Source organism: Temnothorax nylanderi, unplaced genomic scaffold, assembly GCF_030848795.1.
Source record: "Temnothorax nylanderi isolate EJ_2023f unplaced genomic scaffold, tnyl_v1.0 TNYL_tig0543_pilon, whole genome shotgun sequence".
Classification (NCBI taxonomy): Eukaryota; Metazoa; Arthropoda; class Insecta; order Hymenoptera; family Formicidae; genus Temnothorax; species Temnothorax nylanderi.
Genome location: NW_027249605.1, coordinates 91,022 through 115,030, shown reverse-complemented (window position 1 = coordinate 115,030; position 24,009 = coordinate 91,022). Strand labels below are relative to the sequence as shown.

At 41.3% G+C, this 24,009-nt stretch overlaps 2 protein-coding genes across 2 annotated transcripts; both read left to right on the top strand.

The window, feature by feature from the left end:
• Window positions 1-1,704: 1,704 nt before the first annotated feature.
• On the top strand, window positions 1,705-7,443 carry LOC139783803 (uncharacterized). The gene is made up of 10 exons (XM_071722961.1): window positions 1,705-1,981; window positions 2,139-2,372; window positions 2,580-2,816; window positions 2,917-3,189; window positions 3,280-3,372; window positions 3,456-3,611; window positions 3,737-3,874; window positions 3,960-4,118; window positions 4,201-4,415; window positions 7,279-7,443. The coding sequence occupies exons 1-10, from the start codon at window positions 1,849-1,851 to the stop codon at window positions 7,306-7,308; spliced, it is 1,668 nt and encodes a 555-aa protein (XP_071579062.1). The 5' UTR covers window positions 1,705-1,848; the 3' UTR covers window positions 7,309-7,443.
• A 14,897-nt stretch (window positions 7,444-22,340) lies between these two features.
• On the top strand, window positions 22,341-22,679 carry LOC139783801 (lectizyme-like). Its single transcript, XM_071722960.1, has one exon. The coding sequence runs from the start codon at window positions 22,341-22,343 to the stop codon at window positions 22,677-22,679; it is 339 nt and encodes a 112-aa protein (XP_071579061.1).
• Window positions 22,680-24,009: the final 1,330 nt, after the last annotated feature.

Sequence of the window (24,009 nt, the reverse complement as noted above, 5' to 3'; positions counted from 1 at the left end):
GCGAAACGAAATGGACTACTACTGAATCCAGATAAGACGCAGGCCATCATCTTTGGGTCGGCAAGATACATAAATTCTATACAGCTAGAGAGACTCCCGAGTATCATGGTGAGCGGAGTTGCGGTGGATTTCTCCTGCGATGTGAAGTATCTGGGAATAAATATATCCAACACTCTAACGTGGGACAAAAATGTTACAAACACTGTCAAGAAGATGCAATCTAAACTATATCAACTCAAGATATCTAAGCACCTGTTGCCAGAGGCATTGAAAGTAAGATTGATTGTTTCGCTGATTTTTCCGCAACTGGACTATTGCTGTGCAGCATATACAGATATAACTGCGGAACTAAACTCAAGATTGCACAGGGCATTGAATGCCTGTGTAAGATTTGTGTACAATGTTAAAAGAGATGAACATATTACGCCTTCTTATCACAGATTGCGTTGGCTCAAGGTGGATATGAGAAGAAGCTATTTTGTGGGATGTCAACTAATTAACATTATACGTACACATCAGCCGAGTCTCCTCTACAATTGTCTCACATTTAGGTCTGCCGAAACATGTAGGAGTACGAGAGCTGCTGAGGATCTTCTATCTCTCCCTCCCTGTAGAACAGAGTTGTTCAGGCGATCTTTCAGATCTTGCGCGTCTAAACTATAGAACGACCTTCCGCCGGATATTCGGGATGCTCAATCAAAGAGTAGTTTTAAGGATAAATTTCATAAATATCTTCTGCGGATGTCTGGGATAGATTAGTCACGTGACCGCTCTAGTTGTTTTGTGTCGGACGCACGTTAGCCTAAGTCATATACTGTTCTGGAGTCTTGTGTGCTGTCTGGAACTTGTATTATTGTATTATGGTATTATTGTATTATAGTATTGTCATTATTATTATTATTATTATTGTATCTCAATTATTTCTTGGTGCATATTCAATTTTTTCTCTCTCTCTCTCTCTCTCTCTCTCTCTCTCTCTCTCTCTCTCTCTCTCTCTCTCTCTCTCTCTCTCTCTCTCTCTCTCTCTCTCTCTCTCTCTCTCTCTCCTCTCCCTCTCCTCTCTCTCTCTCTCTCTCTCTCTCTCTCTCTCTCTCTCTCTCTCTCTCCACTTTTTTCTTCTCCTGCTGGTTGTGTGGCGCTAATGTTTGCTGTGTCAACAATAAAACGTATCTTCCTATGATTTATTTTGTGAAAGTCGCACGTAGAAGAATAATACCTTATCATATGATCAATCTTGTTCGTAAAATGTAACAGACAGAATCATGGCTTTACAGACCAGGAGTAACTGCAATACTTGAATTAATATTTTTTTCATTACTTTATCCGTGCTGTCTATATATATGGTTGTATGGTTCTAACTTCTCTCAGCCTTACATATTTTGAAGGAGATCGAAATGCTTGAGATTATTATTATTGGTACGCAGATCAAGGTATCTTATATTTAAATTATTTTTCAACGAGATAATAATATTAGGTCATCACTGCATCGACTATCATTTTTCTTGATTTTGTTTTGTATAACTTTTTCTGCTCTTTTTGGTATATATGGTGTTATTTTATTTTTAATTAAGTGATGCACATACTTTTATAACTTTTTTATTAATAATGTCATCTGCTGGAAGTTTGCTTGTTGTTTCTTATATTTATAAAACTGGCATGAAAATGTTGAGAAGAATATTTGATATTGTTGGTTATCATACTGAAATGAATGTGCAGTGCTCCTTCTTAAGATGATAATTCCTCCTTCATGTTTATATTTCTTTAGAAAAGAAGTATGCAATTGCGGACCTTGAGGTTACTCTTGGTGACGAGAAGTATTTGGATGTGTGCGTAATAGCGCACAATTGGATGAGTGAAGACGGAAAAAATTGTCTTTATCCTACTTATTTAGCCCCTAATAAACAAGGCATTGCGGCCAAGAAATGCATGGAGCCCATTGCAAAATTCAACACATATCCGGCTACTATTCGTGCTTGGTTTGGTAAGATAATTTCTCTCATTGTTCTTTTTGTACTTGTGTTAAAATGACAAGATAATGTACTATTCTCGTTTATCTGTGTAAGTCCTGTCTTATTCCTCGGCTATTTACTTCTTTAATTTTAATCATAAACACTGACACCTTTTATTCTTACTTCTAGTGACATATGAGGAAGCAAGGGGAAAGCTGGAACGGGCTGTTGACAAAACTGATCTAGAATCTGATGCAGAGAAAGATAAGGCAAATCGAGGTCTTCGCAAGAGAAAACATTTGTCATCCGAAGATGAAGGCGATAAAAATCCGACAAAAGTGGGGAAGTCTCAACTTGTCTCACAGAAGGGCAATAGTCTTGATTTGCCAACATTCACTTTCTCGCCTTTACCTGGAGAAAGAGGTAAATATCTTTACCTCATTTATTTATAACTTACAATTTTTATCCTAAGAAAAACTTTAAAAGATTTCAAATTATAAATGTCCTTTCACCGCCGCGATTTTTGTTTTTTAAAACATAATGAAAGATTTTTCCATTGCTATTTGATTTTTACTTGGAGACTGCACTAAAAGGATTACTATTATTATTACATTATTTTTGTTCTGGCAGAGAATTTCAGGAAAACCAATGAAGGTTCAGTACCCTGTCTGGCTACTACAATTAGTCATTCAAGTGATAAAAACTATAATTTACCTTCAACTTCAACTGAATCACAGAGCATTAATGCTCAGACCAAAGATAACGGCTTGGATTTTGACTGTACTAGAAGTGACATTACTAAGTCCCAGAAGAGCTTTACGGTCTCATCAACACCTCCTTCTAGTGGTACATCAAAGACAATGACTGGTATGTCCAAAAATATTTCTTTAATTGTATCTTGAAACTCTCAGATATAGATATTGGTTTGAAGATTTCAGTAATTACTTTTCTTCTTTTCTTTATCTAGCCTTATCGCCCTTATCTAGTAGGCTATCTCTTAATGTTACTCAGCCAGGCTCCAATAATAGCAAGAAGAAATCCAATCAGGGCAACAGACAATCTCCTAATGTTTTCCAGCCGAGCTCCAGCAGTAACAATAAAGAATCAGTATCTCAGCCGAGCTCCAACAGTAGCAAGAAAGAATTAAATCGGAGCAGCAGATCATCTCTCAATGTTTCTAAATCCAGTATCAGCACTAAAGAGAAACAATCCAACCAGGGCAAGGTCAGAAGTGATACAGGTAATGGAAATTATGATGATTTCTTGCAATAGTACTTTTATTGTCACCAATACAAATTATACAACGTAAAATGAATTTAATTCGTTGCAGGAGTTGTAGGAAAACTTCAAAAGTCTGCAAAAAAACATTCTGATATCAGTACACATAAAAATAGAAAAGAAAATAAAGAGAGAATAAAAAAAGGTATTGACAAAAATAAGAGTGTCTGACGATGCTTTTTTTTCTTTCATGTTATCATCAATCATTTTTTATTAATTATTTTACAGCAACAGCGGATAAATCTCAACGACCTGTTCTCGGAATTGCTGACACCAATGAAAAATTAGAAAGAAGTAATTCATTTACCTCGAGTTTATTGTTGGAACGTGGTAAAAGTCCCTCAAACTCTATTTCAAGTGCCCTTCCAACAAATAAAAATGATGGTAAAAGTTAATGATTGCATTTTCCCAGTTGCATGTATATATCAGTCTTTAGCAACAATACTAAAACCACAAAATGTCGTGATAATTTTGGATACATTTCTTTTGATCCTATGCTTTGTTTCCAGGAAATAACACTCACACTGATAATTTTGAGGAGATGGACCCTCGAGCAACAAGCTCCCCACGAGGACATGACCTTGCCTCTGACAGTTCTTACGAGGATTACGCTAAGGACTCAGATTATGAACCACATTCCAATGATGGTGAGATATTGTTTTGTTAATAACTGTTTTGTATTTTACAAATGAATGTTCTTCTGTAAACTCATCGATTTATTTTTAATTGTAGACTCAATTAGCCACAAAAGTCTTGATTTTGTTGATGAAGTCAGCCAATCGCCAGCGATTGAGCCGATAAATTTAAGTGGGCAAGAGACAATAAATGAAACAACTGACAAAACGACTGTTAGCAAACCTGCCGAGCAGATTGATAAATTGACACCTATTCGTAAATAATATTTTCCTATTTTTAAATATGTAATTCTTGTAAGTATTAAACACCATTTTTAATGTATTTTGTCACTTTGCAGAAATCATGAAGCTGCAGTATGAAAAAATCAGTAGACTCGAAAAGGCGTACACAAAGCTCCAAACGACTGTTGAAGAAATACGCCAGCTTTTATTGAATAGGACAGAAGTGCTCCACCATCCAAAGGGCCTACCAAGTCTGCCCTTCCCAACGTTAGAGATTGCTAAAACTGCTGAAGATCTCACAAATAAAAACTGTTCCATAAAGGATTATATTGTAAGTTGAAAGATACCTATAACTTATTTGTTACGTCCTGCGAACTAAACGATTTCCCTTTTTCGCGGAAACTCCTATGCGGCTAGGATAGCCCTGGTGGAAATAATTTTACAACAATTTACGTATTTCTATGAAAAATTACAATCTTCTACAACAAATCACAAATTTCTACAAATTTGTGAAAATTGTAGAAATTCATGGTGAATTGTAGTAAATTGTAGTAAGTTGTAAAAAGTAATAGAAAATTGTAACAACTTTTTTACGAACATTTTTATGAGACGTAGTAAATCGTAGAAGTTGTAGATTATTGTAAAAATCATAACTATTTATAACTATCTACAACATTCTGCAAATATTTTTTATGAGAACGTAGTAAATTGTAGAAGTTGTAGATTATTGTAAAAATCACAACTATTTACAACTTTCTACAACGTTCTAACAAAATTTTTTATAAAAATTTTAGTAATTTGTAGAAGTTGCAAATTATTGTAAAAATTACAACTATTTACAACTTTCTACAATATTCTAAAAATATTTTTATGATTAAATGTAAGATATAAACAAAGTATACTTGTCCCACTCTAACTTATACTGCATCAGTGTGCACTAGTTTAGCAGTGCAGGAATAGAAACAGATCTTATTGAAAGTTGTAGATTTCAGCATAGCCTGATGTAAAAATGTCGAACATGTCGCATATTTAGTATGTTTATCCAGTGAGAAGGTTGATGTCGAATCGACGTCAATTCAACGTCGATTCACCGGAAACTCATCGACATCGAAATTAACATAAAAAATCAGCTGATTTCAATCAAATTGTTTTGGCATCAAGAGTTGCTTCTTTTTAAGTTACCTGTGTTCAAAACTCTAAAAATTTTTTCTAAAATTAAGAGACTAATGGCCGGTATTCATAGTCGGATCTTATTTCAAGACCGTCTTAAGTTATGTCTTAAGACGCTAAAGCCCCTTGCACAATGTCAGGCAACAGGCAATAGGAACAGGGAATAGAAATCAGAAATCATGTATAAATACATGTATAAATACAGAATAAACAGTGACACAGGCAATAGACACAGAGTTTCCGTCACGTTGGAAATTCTGTGCCTATTGCCTGTTGCCAACCAATCATAGTATTCGAATTTTTTAGGTTGTAATTAACGATTTTTTTGTTATTTCCTGTTCCTATTGCCTGTTGCCTGGCATTGTGCAAGAGGATTAATACGGCTATGCGATTGGTTCATGACATTTTAAGATTCAACTTAAGACGGACTTGAATATAAGAACCGACTATGAATATCAGCCTGTCACCATATGAGAGTATGCATAGTCATCGGTTCGATATCGATCGACATCGAATCGATGACTATCTGCATACTATATGGTGATAGTCTCTTAATTTTAGACAAAATTTTTAGAGTTTTGAACACAAGTAACTTAGAAAAAAGCAACTTAATGCCAAAACAATTTGATTGAAATCGGCTGATTTTCAATGTCAAATTCGATGTCGATAAGTCATCGATTCGATATCGAATAGATGACCGACATCAATTTTGTAAGACATATATATATATATATATATATATATATATATATATATAATGAGCCGACCCTATTAAGAGCTGACACCTTCCGTACGTCTGCTAACAATAAGTGTAACATATATAGACAATACGAAACGTCTTCATCAATCAATGTTGTAGCACAGTGCGGAAGGTGACTGACTCAAGAGCCAGGGGTTTCAGGTTCAAATCCAGCGGTGGTAAGCAAATTTTCTAAGTACAATATAAATTTATTTAATTAAGCTTGCACGTAATCAAGATTTTCAGCAATAAAATAATGTTCAACGAGAGAATTTAAGTAAATTTTATATTTTATTTTGTAGTATATCCAAAAAGTTGTAGTTATTCATAAAAATTTCTACGTAAATTTATGAAAAATTACAAACATGGCCCAAATCGCGTACTTTTGACGTAAAAATTACGTGAAAATAGCGTGAAAAGTTGTAATTATATTATAAGAAATTGTAGTTTTCGCATAATTTTTGCGTGAAAATTTGTAAAATTATTTCCACCAGGGAGGCCTTAAGATTACGATAAGTAAACTGAGCACGGACGGTTATCGATCGGCGAGTGAGCCTTGATCCCCTCACATTCCTTTTTTTTACGATCAAACTGCCTATTTGCTTGAGGAAATAAAAGCGACCTCCCAGACGGATTCTATCAGTTGTCTGGCCCACCCGGCGACATGACGCGCGAAAAGGGCCTTAGTCGCAGATAAAATTGGTAAAGATCTTTATTGCATCGAGCGAGGTTTGCTCGTACGATGTTTCCGACAAACAGAAACAAAGCCTAACACGTGTTCTAAAATACACATGGTAGAAGTTTCTGTTTGCACTTAAGATCGAGAGGTATGGATCGTCTGCTAACATAAGAACAGGGTCGCGAGATAAATAAGGACCCCTAATAAAAGGAAAATCGGGAATAGTCGAAAACAAATGCGTCATGCGACACTGGGAGAAGCGATGAGTTGCACCCCGATAAGACAGTGGGGGCCTCACCAGGGGACTCACCAATGGAAAACCGGAAAAATCGATAACCGTCTCTAGCTTTCTAGGATAGGCGAAAACTTAAGATCTGGCTCTTGGGTGAGAAACGTCTCGCCCAATAGAAAACCCTCTAGATAAAAATTAGAAGAATCCCACCAACCAAAAGTCCCAAAAATAAAAACCAGACACACCCCACATAAAATCCACCCCTTCCATTCCTTACATTTTCCTATATAAACCCTGACATTGCGGCACTCCTCCTCCAAAGCTTCCGAGTTTCTTCAAGCCTCCCAAGCTTAGTCTCGTGTTTTTTTCCTCAGCTTTACAATCGTGATCTCTTCCGCTTTTGAGTCGCGATTCAACACTTATCGTTAGAGTCAGTGCAACACATCTGACCACACACAACTGATTCCGTCTCTTCCCTCAACCAAGGGTCATTTCGACGCGCAGTCATCAAATTGTCTAACGGTGTCATCAAACTCATCAAGTAGTAAGTCCTGTACACACACACGTATATATATCGGCTCCCCTTCGTTTATATATTCACGGGTTAGGGAAGTCTCTCAGTTATAACCTTCAACTATTTTTAACCCTATTACTTCCGAATTAGCCGATTTATCGGTAGATCCGCCATAGTCTTTCTCTATTACTTTGAGTTAGCTGACTCGTCGGTGGACCGAGGTATATTGCTTTGAGTTAGCTGACCCGTCGGTGGACCGAGGTATATTGCTTTGAGTTAGCTGACCCGTCGGTGGACCGAGGTATGTTGCTTTGAGTTAGCTGACCCGTCGGTGGACTCGAGGTAAATTCCTTTGAGTTAGCTGACTCGTCGGTGGACCGAGGTATATTGCTTTGAGTTAGCTGACCCGTCGGTGGACCGAGGTATATTGCTTTGAGTTAGCTGACTCGTCGGTGGACTCGAGGTATATTGCTTTGAGTTAGTTGACTCGTTGGTAGACTCGAGGCACTCCTTGGATCTCCAAAACCTTTTTTTTTTTGTTTCTCGTAGGAAGAGGCAATCTTCACGTGCCACAACAGTCCTCACGCTCGAGGCGACATTAATACGTGAACCAGAGACAAAGAACCACGGTAGGTAAGAAGAGGGTAATCCGTCCCCCGAGGCAAAACTGGCCCCTAGTCGAACGTTTAACACACAGTGTCAACGTTCAACCGTCTCCGAAAACCCCTAATGAGACTGCCATGCGGACGATCATATCATTGAGGGGTTTCATCATTGACTGCAGAGTCACTTCCCAAGGGGAGACCTCAACCCCCCAACAGAAAGGTCGTACACGAACGAAACCGGACGTATACGAACCATACGAACAGGAACCTCCTACCCGGATAGGAGGTTCTACTTGGAACAAGGTGGGCCCAGTCTTACGCGCTTCCGCCCAAGACTGAGCCCATTTAACAATGAGGGAGAAAATATATCCCACCACCACAATATGGATCCCGTCCGGCGCCACCCGCCGACAAGGATCCGCATCTTCAGCCGCGCACCCCCCCCCCAGGCCCCGCCCCGAAGAAACGGGACCCAGGGGAGGCGCGAGGCAACCAAGTCGGGAGCTCCACCGCAAGACCACGGAGAAAATCCACCCAGGGGCGGCCAACCCCAGTCCGCCGCCACAAAAAGGCTACCGGTACCCGCTGCATCCAGCGGGGCCGGAGCCCCAACAGCAGCGAGCGGCAATCCGCGGCCGACCAACCCCAGGAGCACCCCCCGGCCTACCGCGGCGAACACCCCGAAAACAATCCCGGCAGAAATAATCCGCCACAACCTATCCTCCCATAGTTGGGTCCCTCGCAACCCCGAGAAGACGACAAGCGCCGACCGCCCCCGGGCAACCCACCCCCCAGGGATCCGGGAGCGTCGCCAGAGACGACGCACCGGACCCCAGGAGCAGGGAAGCCCGCAACCGGCCACCGCCCAACCGCCCCCCCGATGAACGCCAGAAACCCCGGCAACAACAACAACAGCATTCCACCCGCAGTCAGGAGAGACCAACGCTCGCCGCAGATTAAACATATTTATAAGTTTATATTTACAAGGTTTGCAATCGGCTGAACAGACGTCAACCATCGTCCTCCGGAAGCTGACGTCTTCTCTCGTCCTCTTCTTTCTTCTGCAATACCCTTTCCGCAAATACGGAAAAGGCTCGCCATGCCTCTTTCGAGTCGCAGATCCGCGCGACGATCGTCTTCAGCGACAAATCCTGGCCCAAGGCCACCGTGAGCTCGCCTCGTTCCAGTCCCCAGAACGGGCAAACGGCAATCGTATGCTCAGATGTATCATCCGGATCGGCACAATATTTACACGCCGAGGTGTCCTCCTTACCGATCCTAAAAAGGAACGACCCAAAGCATCCATGGCCTGTCAAGAGCTGTGTCATTCTAAATGTTAGGAATCTAGTCCTCCTGTCGAGCCAATCGTCAAAATTGGGAGAAATTGCCTCTCGTGTTCTTCTACCGGGAAGACGCTGGTCCATGATGTATGTCGACCACTCTCGACGAAGTTCCAACCACTCGGTCGCCCGCTCTTCCCTCGGAGAATTAACTGTGAAGGATCCCTGTTCCTTCAGTTCCCTCAGGTTCATGTAGACCCTTCGCAGGTAGGCCGCGTATAGTTGGATTGGCGGAACCCTTGCCAAGAGCGTGGCCGCCTCGTACGAGACCGTACGGTAAGCCATGATGGTTCTCGTTGCCGCCACACGAATCACCCGACGCAAAAGTCTCCTCTGTGTCTCGGAGGAATCCAACTCCGTGCTCCAAATCGGGGCTGCGTATAATATCACGGACATAATAACGCCATAATATAGTCGACGTTTGTTCTCTACGGGACCCCGAAGGTTCGGAAGGATCCCGCAGAGAGCTCTGCTTATTTTCGAGACTTTTGAAGCAACATATTCGAAATGAGAACAGAAATTCCATCTGCTGTCCACAATAACCCCCAAATACTTCATCTTGTACTTAATGGGGATTATATTTCCATCGAAAAATATACTCGAGTTACGTGGGCATCTCCCAAAAAATATCGCCTCCGTCTTGTCCCAGGATATCTCCAAACCCAGGAAATCTATTTTGATGAGTAAACGTTCCAGACACTCGTCGATCAGTTCGCATACCATGTCGAAGTCGTCTCCCTCCACGATCAGCAGTGTGTCATCCGCATAACAAATTAGACTGCAATTTTTCGGTAAAAGGGTTCTCAGCACATAATCAAACGCAATGTTCCAAAAGAGAGGCCCCAGTACCGATCCCTGAGGAACCCCTCTGTTTACCTTCCTTGTGCGTCTACCGTTCGGTGTTTCAAATCTTATCTTTCTCCCGGAAAGGTAGGACTCCGATATTCGTCGAAGGTATTTCGGGAAACCCTTCACCCTTAGCGCATATCTTATTGCCCGCAGTAATATAGAGTTGAAAGCGTTCTTTATATCCAGGGATAGTGCCAAAGCAACCCTGCCATTTGCGCGAGCCTCCGTGATTATTTGTTTAAAGAGAAAAAGAGCATCCGTGGTTGATCGCCTCTTTCTAAAGCCGAATTGGCGATCGGATAGGTTGGCCCTCTGATTGTTCTCCATGAAATCACAAAGACGTTCCGCGATGATTCTTTCAAACATCTTCCCTGTTTCATTTAATAGGCACACCGGTCGTGTCTTCGGGACCTCTCCAGGTTGAGAGTCTCCCTTGGGAATCAAAACCAGATCTGCGGTTTTCCAACTGGCCGGAAAAATTCCGTTTTTTAGATAGATATCAAAGATTTGCGTCAATCTACCTATCATTGTTCCGGGGAGCTTTTTCAGAGTTACCGCCTTGAAACCGTCCGGGCCGGGAGCCGTTCCGGTATTTTTCTTTGCCTCGATCGCACGAGCGGTCTCCTGAGGTGTGACCGCGACATAGTCTGCCTCGCAGTCTCCCATATCTACCGGTACCAAATCTCTACCCGGAGGGAACAATTTGTTGAGTAGATCGCTCAAAATGCCCGGTTCCAGTGTCAACATCATGCTCGGTGTCGATTTACGTAGCTTAGCCATTACTGGGTTTTGTACGGCAATCCCCATGGGTCCTCGTCTAAAGTAGAGATGAGTTCCTACCAGGCTTTTGATTTGGCCTTACGTATCTCCGTCTTGAATTCTTTATTGGCCAAAACGTATGCCGATCTTTTGCCCGCTGAGATCACCGCAGAGTCCCTATTGCGGCCTCGGAACCAAATTCTCCTGGCGTTAATCGCTGCCTTGCGTAGTCGTGAGATATCGTCGTTCCACCAATACGTTTGTCTCCCAGGTCCGCCACTTGTTCTGGGGACGGCCATCGTGCAGGCACTGAATATGGTTCGATGGATCCAGCGGTCCGGCGGAGCCTGGATCATATATTCCCGGTCTCGGGGCGTAACCGCACAGGCCCACTCAATAGCTTCCTCGTATAACTCGACATCCATCTTTTTGAAATTCCATCTACGCGGTCTTGTTGGTGTGTTGCTTCGATATGACTCGTCAGAAATAGTAAAACATATATACATATGGTCGGACAACGAAGCGATGTCCTCCCGCACCGACCAATCTCTTACTTTACGCACTAAGTTTGGAGATGACCAGGTTAGGTCAATTATTGAACTACCTTGATGACCCGCGAAAGTAGGTCTATTTCCAACATTCACCAATCTCAAGTCCGCCTGCGAGGTCCATTCCTCCAGCCAGTCCCCGCGAAGGTCAGTTAGGTGCGCTCCCCATGCGATATTGTGTGCGTTAAAATCTCCGCAGACCAATAGCTTACAATTTGCCGGTATGTTCGAGCAGATGACGGTCAGCTCATCTAAGAAATCCCTATATTGTTCCATGCGGCAGTTTGGAGAGATATACACTGATATTATGTAAAGTCTATTTATTTGTATCGACACGGAGTTTCGTCCCCTGCAGTGTAACTTTGCAGGGAAATTCATAAGCCTATTATTTACAAATATAACCGCTAATTTATCCCGGCTAACAAACCAAGACTGGGAATCGGGCGCTCTCGGAGGCTCAGATACGATACACACCGCGGCCCCAAGTTCAGCCGAATGATGAATCAGGAGGTCTTTTGCCTCTCTGCTCTTATTTAGGTTGACTTGAATAAACTTAAGCATTTCTAGTTGTATTCTTATTCAGCGGCTGTCTTTCCACACAAGCTTTAGTGCTTCCCAGCCGATGGTCACTTTGTTTACCCAATTCAGCGCAAATCACGCAGAATGGGTTCGATCTGCAGGTGTCAATTTTATGACCCTGTGCCCCGCACCTAAAGCAACTTCCCGCCCTGTTTTCCGGGAAAGAACAATTGTTTTTAGCGTGCCCAAACCTCCAACATTTGAAGCATTGGATCGGTTTTGATTCTAACATTTCGATACGTGCGACGGTCCAGCCAATCTTAATTTTACTAGAATTAGTCACTTTTATCGCAGCAGCTAAAGGGCACTTGGCCCACACGGAACGCAGTCCGTTATTCATGTTCCTCAAGTTGCCCAGTTTTATTTGATGCTCGTCGCAATCTCCAATTATAGATATTTCGTTGATTATGTCTATTGCGGATATGGAGTCGTCTAAGTTCCATATCCGTATTTCCGCCATTGTCGTTGGTCGGGTAACTCGAGCCACATCTGCGCTTACCACCTCCCTCAGTCTCTTAACGAGATCGTTTGCTTTCGAGGCACCGTCAGCCCCGGGGATCTCGATAATAGTTCCTCCATTTATACCCTTCCTTATTCTTGAGTTCTCAATGCCTAAAGTATCAAGAGAGATTTTCTCTCTTGCCTTTTTTAAAACATCCGCATAACTGACCGTAGGATCTATGATGGTTATGGCCACCGCCGCGGTCTTTGGCGGTCTACGGGTACGACGGGGAATTTTCCTTATATTATCGTTTCTACCTTCATTCACGACGGAATTACGGCGATCCTGACTGTGATTCTCCACTACCTGCCTCGATCCATGCGAGATAGGAGTCTCCTCCTCTAGCGGCGTGGAAACGTTCGACGTCTCACTCCTAATGGACGTTTTCCTGTCCTTCCTAGTTTTCTTAAATATATTCCCTCTTGAACCTTGTTTTTCGTCTGGTGGCTCGTCGGAATGGCACGCCAACATGGCGCAGAGTTTTTCTTGTTGCGCTGTTATCTGCGCAATTTGTTCACTCATCTCCTGTAATTTTCGGATGGAGTTCGCATCTTCCTTGATCTCCTCTATCCGAGATGTCATGAATTTAAAAGCGGGTTTCTTGTCCGTTTTCTTAGTCTTTTTAGAAGGGGATTTTCCATGTGACGCCCCAGGAGTGGAGACCTGAGCATCCTCTTCCACACTGTCTATTTCCGATCTTGATTCCCCACCGGATTCATCGGTAGCCCTAAGAACTTTTCCAATCAGTCTTTGTTGTAAAATAATTGCAGGTTTTTTATTCCTCTGCGGAAGAAGGGGAGTAAATTCTTCTTTACGCTGAATCCTAGTTCTAGGATCCATTTCCTTCTTCCGAAATTCTCCGTCCCCGGTAGCCGTCTGTTTCTCCTCCAAAGAGCTCTGGTCCCTCTTCTTATCCTCCCACAGAAGCTCTATCTCCTGTCTCAGTTTCCTGTTCTCTTCTTCCTTGAGGACCAGTTCGCGTTTCGTGATCTCCTCCTCCTTCTTACAGGCGCGTATTTGCGCGGTTAGATTCACGTTCTGCACTCGGAAAGAAGTGATATCACCTGCATCTACTAATCTTTCGTTAAAAATCCCAATTATCTTAGAGAGATTGTGTGTTCCCCCCAAGAAATGATTTTTCAACATGCCTTGAACGTTCGTACTTTTGCCGATAGCAAGACTCATCTTAACCAAACAGTCTTCGGCATATTCGGACATCTTCTCCGTATCCAAGTTCCTTAGAGCCTCAGTGGCCATCTTTATAATTCGAGTATCCCCTCCCCTCGGGGAGTCCGTCTTGATACTCTTTTTACCGCGCCGATTCTTGTCCACCGCACCCTTCTCAGATGAGAACTCGAAAACTCCCTTCGAAGGAGAATCCTGTGAAGAGGAAGAGAGATCTATCGGTTTACTCCTCTTCCGACCCCTCGTCAACGGCGGGGTAGTTCGATCCTCTACAACAACGTTGTCTGGTTCTCCATCAAACGTTTCCTCTTCGTCATCCATCTCCTCTTCATTGTCACTCATGTCCATTGTAGATTTTTCAGTATTAAATTCCGGTAGGTCCTCTAAAGCGCGGTCCTCCGTCAAGGGATTACGGTCTTCGTCCGGCCCTATCTTTGGTGAGTACTTCCCATCCAAGATAGCTGTAGCCAAATTTCTCGAGGGGGATCCAGACAATTCCTCGTGTTGTTGATCCTTCTTAGGGCATGCAGGTACGGTTGAACCCGCAGGCTGCGTGTCCTCTTCCACGGTAGCATGCTTTCCGCCAGCGCCCGTAGGCAACGCCGACGGCCCCTTGCACGTTGACGACGTCTCCTTCGGGGTAGGAGAGCGCCGGTCGATGAGATCCGACCCCATCGGTGGTTTATCTTTTTCCTTGTTCATTTGCCATTTTTATATAATTTGGTTTTTTCTCGGGGTGTCCTTCCCCTAGGACATAACCCACAAGAGGTGCACCCTGCCCGAAGTGCACTCTTGAAATTATTACAGTTGTTGTAAATTATTTTAAAAAACTAAACTTTCGCAAGATGTGGGAAACGTGGGCAAGTTTATTTTTGCTCAAGGAACGAGCCCAACGATAGTTATGAGAAGCACTCCAAGTTTTCAGCCCGGTAGTGTTTCCCCAGCATATTGTATAGAAAGACATGTCTCAAGACATAGAGATTATGTCTAAACAGATTTGGTTTTAAGAGAAAAACAAAAACCAATCGATACCAGAATTCAACAGTGGTTTAACAAATCATATATTGCAAAAAATTGCCTGATATATCTTTAACTATTTATTTATTTTGTTTATTTTTATTTTTATTTTTATTTTTATTTTTATTTTATTTTATTTTATTTTGTTTTATTTTATTCTTTTTGTTTTGTTTTGTTTTGTTTATTTATTTTGTATTTGTTTTAATTTTGTTTGAAAATTCAGATATCAGGCAATGTACAAAGTTGAATAAGTGTAAAATATATGTAATTACCGCAAAACATTCAAAGAAACCACATTAACAAATGATAGCTCTAATTTGTTCCAACATATATCCTCACTCGACCTAACCAATCATTTGGGTCAGGGGCCGAGGTCAGGTCAAACCAGATATATTTAACTTCTTTCATGATGAATAACTATTTGGTAAAAATCGAATTCTATACAATGGATTTGTCCAAAATAATATTTTGGACATAGTCAGATCGACAATTGTACAAATTTATTAAGTATTATCCTGACTTGTTAAGTTCCTCCTGAAAGCAGTTCGCATACATGTGAATCGACCCCAGGGAAAGTCCCTAGATCTAATGGGGTCTTCCATCTATAATCATATCATAGTCGCAGACACAAGATTTCACGCGAGCGCACCGATCTTTCTAACCTCGCGCTCACGGAGAAATAAAACGTCAGCAATAGTAATAATATCCACTCACCGTACATAATTAGGATATAAGTGGAAAATGTGTAGGAGTGTGTAAACTTAAGTTAAGTGCCCCGCGCAGTGCGAGATATGATAAAAGACATTTGACATAACATTAGAAAACGAAAAGGTCCAAGTTGTATCACAGTGTTTAACAATAAAAGAAAAAGTCAGATTTATTCATTGTTTGTTATTTCTTCTCCTTATTAATCCTGAAAGCAAGACATTGTAAAACACTATGCATAATGCATGTCTCAGCGCATACATTCAAAATACACAAAGATAGGTTATGTGCATTGTCTTATATTTATGTTCAAATTTTGCATTAATTAATAAATATACGCTGAGCATGTGTACGGACCTCAACGTTTATACACAAGAAAACAGACGATACAACAATAATACATGTTGCAAAAGAGTTAACTAGGTTAAATTAAATGAGTCAGTCCTTTGCGAGTAAAGTACTTGGGCACTTTATACACATCAGAGTTTCTAAAGAATTTTCAGCTTCGCAATACTACAGGGATGTATCTGCAGCTATGCTTTCCTTGTGAACTGTCTCACTTACCATTTTTGTCCACTATTTATAAATAAAGAGTAACATAACCACGTATAGTCTCATAGTCGACTTACAGAATTTTATTGCAACATGTAAAAAACATTACAAGAAACAACACTCAAACGAGTTCACAACATAAACATTGTACTAAACAATACTAACGGTATAATGTACTAATGCGAACGAAAGAATCAACGACAGCCTGTGCTGTCCTACGGTATCATATGAGGTAGAGGCATAATTGTGTGCCTATTCATCGCAGTGTTAACACAGATAATTACAGCGCCTTTATATCAAATTAGCTTAAACACTCCAAAACACGCGTATCGTATCTAACACAATTTTATAAATCATTTAAGCCAGGGCTACACATGATAATATCTTTTAGGTTAGAAAGATCTTATACAGTAGAAAACAAGCGAGTACGCAATATTTAAGTCTACGATTGTACATTATACAAGTATTTGTACGTCGTCCTATAAATTAACGTATTAACGTATTAAGCAGAGCCTCGCTCTCGAAAGAGCCAGGGCTCACTACACAAAAGTTATCACGAGCAATCACACCGTCCGCCCGCGGGCACGCATCTGATCACTAGAGATCCAGCAGATTCGATGTTCAGAATGTATATCAAGCGAAGCAACCCTGTGCAGGACAGTTTTATGCTCGATAAAAAGTTCAGATATGCACGATGTCCCCCAAGCACTCAGAGAAACCGGGTTCAAGGACGCCTCTCCAGCCGTCACGACAACTAGCAGATACGACCCGTCCAACGGCCGACCGAGCGCGATTCCGAGAGAAACACCGGCTTAGCATGTCCAGCGTTATACTACCGGCACAATAGGAAGTCAGCCCGGCGGAGAATCCCCACACACGAACAAGTGACCGAGCGGAGGGCATGACGGCCAGCACAAGCCCGTCGCGGAACCGGCAGGGCATCGAGCCAACAAAGACGACGCGATACGTAGCCATTCACTTCTCCCATAGCCATATCCAACACGTTTTATTTCCAAACCGGCCATTTCACGAGCTCTACTTAATACACGAGATCAATCCATTTTGATATTTCCAAAATGGCCGTATAACAGCTTATACAGAGAAACATGAAATCGAACATACATTTCTCACACACGAATAGTCAGACTCACCAGAGATTTATCACAGTCATGTAAAGCGTCCCTCTTTTGATAATATAGAGGCCATTAAACAAGTATAAAGGTCAATCCTCTGGTAGACTTCCTTCAATAATTTATGACTATCGCATATATGGTCGCACATGGCACACAGTTCATCATCCTTCGAAAATCATCAATTTCGGCCAAAAATCGATGCAAAAAACATCACTGGCAGTAAAATACGTCCTTCTTAAATTGAAATAAGGCCCAAGTGATTCTCAACACTCTCAATAGACATCATAATCAGACAATATTCTCGATATGGACAAGACATCCATCATGTCGTACGGGCGTGGCACGAGCAATAATTGTTGAATTTAGCTGGGAAATTCCTGTAAATTCCAACTAATATTATATGGCGAGATGCATAAATACATCTAAAAGCACGACAAAGGGTTATATATAACGATATGCAAAGGATTGTCAATATATTCGCAGTTTATAATTGCCACGAGGCACAGCACTCTTAGACATGTCCGTGTGGGATATATAATTGTTAATAGTTTCGTGAATCTGAGAATATCCAACATAAATTTTATATTATTCGACGCAAAATCATAGCGCGAATCACCACACATATAAATCTTTTCGAAAAACACAGTCTAAAAATGACTTATAATCGTACTATATACGGAGCACATAGAGAATGTCGTACGGACGTGGCACGAGCAATAATTGTTGAATTTAGCTGGAAAATTCCTGTAAATTCCAACTAATATTATATGGCGAGATGCATAAATACATCTAAAAGCACGACAAAGTGTTATTTATAACGATATGCAAAGGATTGTCAGTATATTCGCAATTTATAATTGCCACGAGGCACAGCACTCTTAGACATGTCCGTGTGGGATATATAATTGTTAATAGTTTCGTAAATCTGAGAATATCCAACATAAATTTTATATTATTCGACGCGGAATCACAGCGCGAATCACCACACATATAAATCTTTTCGAAAAACACAGTCTAAAAATGACTTATAATCGTACTATATACGGAGCACATAGGGACACGTCCGTGCTCGACCATGGCCCCTGCCAGTCTCTTGGATCTTCAAAACCTGAGGTGACTTCCCCGCAGTTGGCGGATTTTAATAATTAACAATCCGCTAACTTGTAGTGGATTCGGCCGGTCCCACCCATGAGAAGTCGCAAAACGCCGCGAGACACGAAGGACGTCGTCAACATAAGCGGGCGCGAAAGGAGGTCGAAACCCAAGGATCGGAATTTCCCCAGGAACAAGATAACCCCGGTCCTCCGCATCTCGCCATTCCACCGCCTCCACCAGCGTTTACGGAGAAGCCCTGTTGTTCATCACGGGAGAATCGCCCCGTTGCCGCACCCCGTCGCGTTGTCCTACCCTCTCGCCTTGTTTCCGCACCTTATCGCCCTGTTTGTCGGGTGGCCCCGTTTCGCGTGGTCCCCGTCAACCCCGATCCCGCCACCTTGCTTGAACCTCCCGATTCCCCCTCCTCTTCCCGAGGACCATCCCCGACTCCGTCGACCGCCTCGACCCTTGACACCCACGAGGAAATGGTCGGTCCCGAAATAGTCACCCTAGATTAACAATCACTTTTTTTTATCCATAAATTCTTGTCCCTCTGTTTTCACTCCCCAAACTTTTCTTTATATTTAGTTCTTAATGTCGACTTAAATTAGTTTCAAGTACTCATATAAAAAATAAAATAAATCATATAAATCATTATGCTATTCAATGCCGATCTCGATGTAAAAATAGCGGGCAGGATGTCCACTTCCAAATAGATTTCCCCTCAAAAGGTCCTGCCCGATCGCCCCCGCACTTTTGTGATACCCGCGAAAAATGCGCACACTAACTCTCCATTATATACATATACACATTTTACACTAACGCCTAGTTTATAATTATATTTTTTTATACTAAATAACATTTTTTTTTTATGTCAAATAAATATAACTACTTATGTTAAAGACATCTCCATTCTTTCTTTAATTTAAGACCTCAACCACCACCCATCTCCCACTCGAAATCGCACGAGGTCCGATCCTAAGTTAAAGGGATTAAATTCCTTGATTTAAAAGAGGACCGACGATCGCACCGCTCACGGAAGGCGTCCTAGGGTCCCTACGGACGCTGACCCTTCCTGAGTCATAAAAGTGCGTTCGGCTCGCGCCACGCGCCTCAGAGCGCGTACCTGCGAGCACTATTCTTAAGCGTCTAGTTGTGTCCTTCCTTACCCCGACCCCTCTGGTTAGCCTTTCCTTCGCTTCCCAGATTTTCTTATCCTAATCCCGGGGTTGGACGTAACATATTCATTATATGTTTTGTTATTTGAAATATTACATTATTTCTTTAAATCTCAGGTAAAAAAATTAATGTTTGCAAGCTCTGGGAAATGTGAGAAGGATTGCTCAAAGAAAGTTATGGCTCTTCTTATGACAAATCACACAGGAACGTTTTTTAATTGGAAAGGCGGAAAAGGAAAGCAGCCGTTTGGGAGCTGGAATTTAAAAGAAACAGTGATCAGTAAGTGAAATTGTGAAATTTATGTTCTTTTACATTATTTTTTTCACTGATACTTTTGGTTGGGATTTTGACACTTCTTTTATTTTGTTATTTCAGCGGCAGTTAAAAAATTGAGAGGAGACAAGCTAGACACAGGAAAAGCAGAAGATGGGATAAAGGAGTGGTTAAAAGAAAGATGTTTTAGGAAGAACAATATTATTAGTGGCTTATAAAATAAATTGTTTTGGTAGCTTAATTTTCTATTTCACATGTATATGGTACATAAAAAAAACAAAATAAAGTCGTGAAACCTTAAAAAATTATTTTTATTAATTTCTTTTAACTCGATATCGGCCGATAACAGTTTTAATCGAATGTTCGGCGAACGTTTACTTGCACGTTCTCTAAACGTTAAAAAGGAACGTTCTGTGAACGTTGGAACGTCAAATGAACGTTCTTGTGGTGGCACTTCCGAACTGTTTACGAACGGTGCGGGTTCGAACGTTACCCGGACGTTTTCTCGGCGTGCGTGTGCTGGTGGGGTAGTGTCTTTCATGCAATAATACAGTACATGTATTTTTAAGCAGTTTTTTCCGGAACTTTTACTTCTAATACATCTTACAAAACCGTTGTCAAGCGTTAATAATCTCGTTAGTTGTCATCATTATTGCCTAAATATCGGCGCAATTGCATAAATAGGAAATTTGCAGGGACGACACGCGGAACATTCTATCATGAGCCTGCTAAGTACGAAGACATTTCTGTGCGTTGTAATCAGTTTGATAGTGTTTGAATATATTCAGCTGGTATTATCCCGAGAGGGATACGGAATGCAAGGATCGGACGTGAATAATATAGGCACAGGTATCGCCGTCACAAGTGTTTGTCTTTATTTGTACACTCGATTACGAATGAGAACAACGCGTCGCGGTCCACGTGATGATCGCGTGGATGGGCCGTCCCGGCAATTGCTCCGGTATGGAAACGCACGAGCGCGATTAACTTGACTGTCGGCTCACGGTCTTATGCTGATTCTTAAACTGAGGCTTTATCGCTCCGGTTTGGCAACGCGGAGAACACAATATCGACCGGCTCGAGTCACTGTTGTATTCGTTCTGTCTGTCGAGCATTACGACGAGGATGATCGGAGCGGCTCGCGATCAGCCGATGTTTACGCCAATCGTGGATTGTCGCCGAATTCCGCGATTGGTGATTGGCAGGTGTTGGCGGAGTCACCTGTTCGATGCGTGATCGGCTCCGCTCTGAATCGTAAGTACGCGGCGCGGTGCAGATTAGGAACGGTTCGAGGGGTAGCATTAGGATGGCGCCATCGATCCTTTTCGTGGATCATCCTCGGAACACGCAAAATATTGGAACAGATAGTGTGTCAATATACTCAAAGTCAGTACATCGTACACGAAAATTCCAGCAATGCTACTCTTCCTGCAGTGAATTATGATGGTGAGCAAAAATAGAAATTAAAAAAAAATGAACGCGTGGTCGCCACGCGCGTTAGAAGTGAAACTTCTGAAGGCAAGGCTTTGCCATAACTTTTCTGAAATTAATACAAAAACAGTACAACGGAATTAGTCACTCCAAGCCGCCCGCAACTCGAAAATGTAGTGTTACACGCAGTTCTCACTATATCCGTCTCGCCAGTGCCGTACGCCTGATCGAATTTTCGTGACGCGTTTTCAAGTCGCAAAATCGAATTTACTTACCGATCCAAAAAGAGTTTCATTTCGTACGCCTATTGGTCGAATTTTTGTTACACTTTTGAGTTTCGTGTCGCAAAATCGAACTTACTACCGTGCCAAAAGAAGGAACCGTCTCGCCAATGCCGTACGTCTATTGGTCGAATTTTCGTTACACTTTTCGTGTCGCGAAATTCGTGTCGCTTTTCCGTGTCGCAAAATCGAACTTACTACCGTGCCAAAAGAAGGAGCCGTCTCGCCAATGCCGTACACCTATTGGTCGAATTTTCGTTACACTTTTCGTGTCGCTTTTCCGTGTCGCAAAATCGAACTTACTACCGTACCAAAAGAAGGAGTCGTCTCGCCAACGCCGTACGCCTATTGGTCAAATTTTCGTTACACTTTTCGTGTCGCGAAATTCGTGATTTCGTGTCGCGAATCGAACTCACTACCGTGCCTAAAGAAGTTTCACTTCAAAAAATTTTTAGTTAATTTTATCAACATGCATATACGATTTGATGATTACTTGCTGCAAGTTTATATTATTTTTTCTATATCAAATGTAAGTTTTTTTGTAATAAAATCTGAATAGAGTTGTAGTATTGTAAACTTGCAACTTAATGATTACGATAATGTAATATTTATATAATTCACTTTCAATAAGATTTGTAATTTCACGTATGACTTTCGTACATAGTTCTTAGTATTTCCACCGAAATGACAATGAGCGTCTAAGGCCGGTATTCATAGTCGGTTCTTATTTGAAGACCGTCTTAAGTATAATGTCTTAAGATGCTAATACTGCTCTGTGATTGGTTTATGACATCTTAAGATTGTACTTAAGACGGTCTTAAATATAAGAACCGACTATGAATATCGGCCTTTTTTAGTCTTCTCTCTACACTGACATTTTTCTTAAACGATGGATGAAGACTTGGATAGAATGGTGAACGGACATTATGCGGAGCACGGATACTTTCCATACATGGCAATGATACATCAACTCGTGGGCAACGGAACAATCAGGCGTTTCGGCGCCTGCGGTGGGACGGTCTTATCCAGAAGATGGGTTCTCACAGCCGGCCATTGCGTAGTAGACTGCCCGCAAAAATTTTTCGTAGTATTCGATATTATTGAGAAGTTTGGCATGGGACACCTTATTCTTCCACCTTTCGGTATGTCGATGATTGCGACTCAAGCGTTTATACATCCGCAATACGCAATGGGCCAGAATGATATTGCCTTACTCTACATGCCATAAGATATTTCCTTTTTTAGTAAGTACATTTAAATTGATATTTCTTTTCCTTTTTCTTTTTGCGCTTATATTTATATGTCGGCATTATTTAATTATTCTATGGAAAATATGCGGAAAGTTAATAATGATTTGAATAACAAATAATCTTATAAATGCATGTGGAAAAGAGACTCATTAATCAAAAATCGTAATGTGTATCTATGTACAGCAGTCCTTTTATCATCTTTGATACGTACTAAAAAAATACCACAAACTATTGCTAAAAAAATATTACTAACGTATATCACGCGTCAATATTTATTTTAAGAAACTTCTAGTTAAATATAATATTGTCCTATTTTAGAAGCTATTCAGCTAGCCAATAAAATTCGCGTGGTATTATGACGAAAGTTTTGCAAAAAGAGATGCTCAAGAGTGATCGATTGGAGAAAAGATAATACGGATGGCAAAGATGAGATAAAACTTAAGTACGCCACGGTGCCGATTATAGAAAATAATGTATGCAAGCAATCCTCCCAGATAGCACAGCTGATCTTTATGAATTCATAAAGATCAGATTCAGATCTTTTTGAATTCATAAAGATCAGCTGTGCTATCTGGGCTGGCTCATCAGCGACAAGCACATTTGCACGACCGCAGGATTGGTACAAGACGCTTGTGAGGTAAAAAATAATTACAAATATATAAAGTGCAATATTCTAATGCGCAATATAAATTATCTTAAATCATTTTAAGTGGATCCTAAAGCCGTCCTGTAATACCGACATTTTAAAAATACGCATAATCTTTTTATTGGCTTTATGGATTTAAAAATCCTTCTCCAAAGAGTTAAAGTATATATGCATTAATGCTTTCCACGAACGTCGAATTTGTACCGAGAATGAAAATAATTTCAGAAATGCAGATAATAAGACGTCAACTCGTGATGATAACATTTGTTTCATATAAAAGTTCTACAATTTGTTGTTACAAAATGAGACCGTCGTTGATTACATAAAAAAATACCATACCGTTTTTAGAATTAGGCTTAGATCTCTAACAAGAGAGTTATGCGTAGAAAGTTATTTTTGTGCAATGTATTGCTACTATAACCTTTGTCTATCTTTGTCTATATCCTTGTCTATCAAGGACAGATAAAGGTAACATAGAAAACGATCGAACCCATGTGCGAATTTCATAAAGGCTCAGTGCTGGCTTGGTACTGGTGCCAGAGTTACCAGTACTGGCTGACGATTCTGGGCCAGTACAAGCTAAGATCGGGGTCATTACTGGGGCAATGTCGGAATGATAACACGGGTCCCAGTCTTGGCGCCAACTTTGGCCCGACACAGAG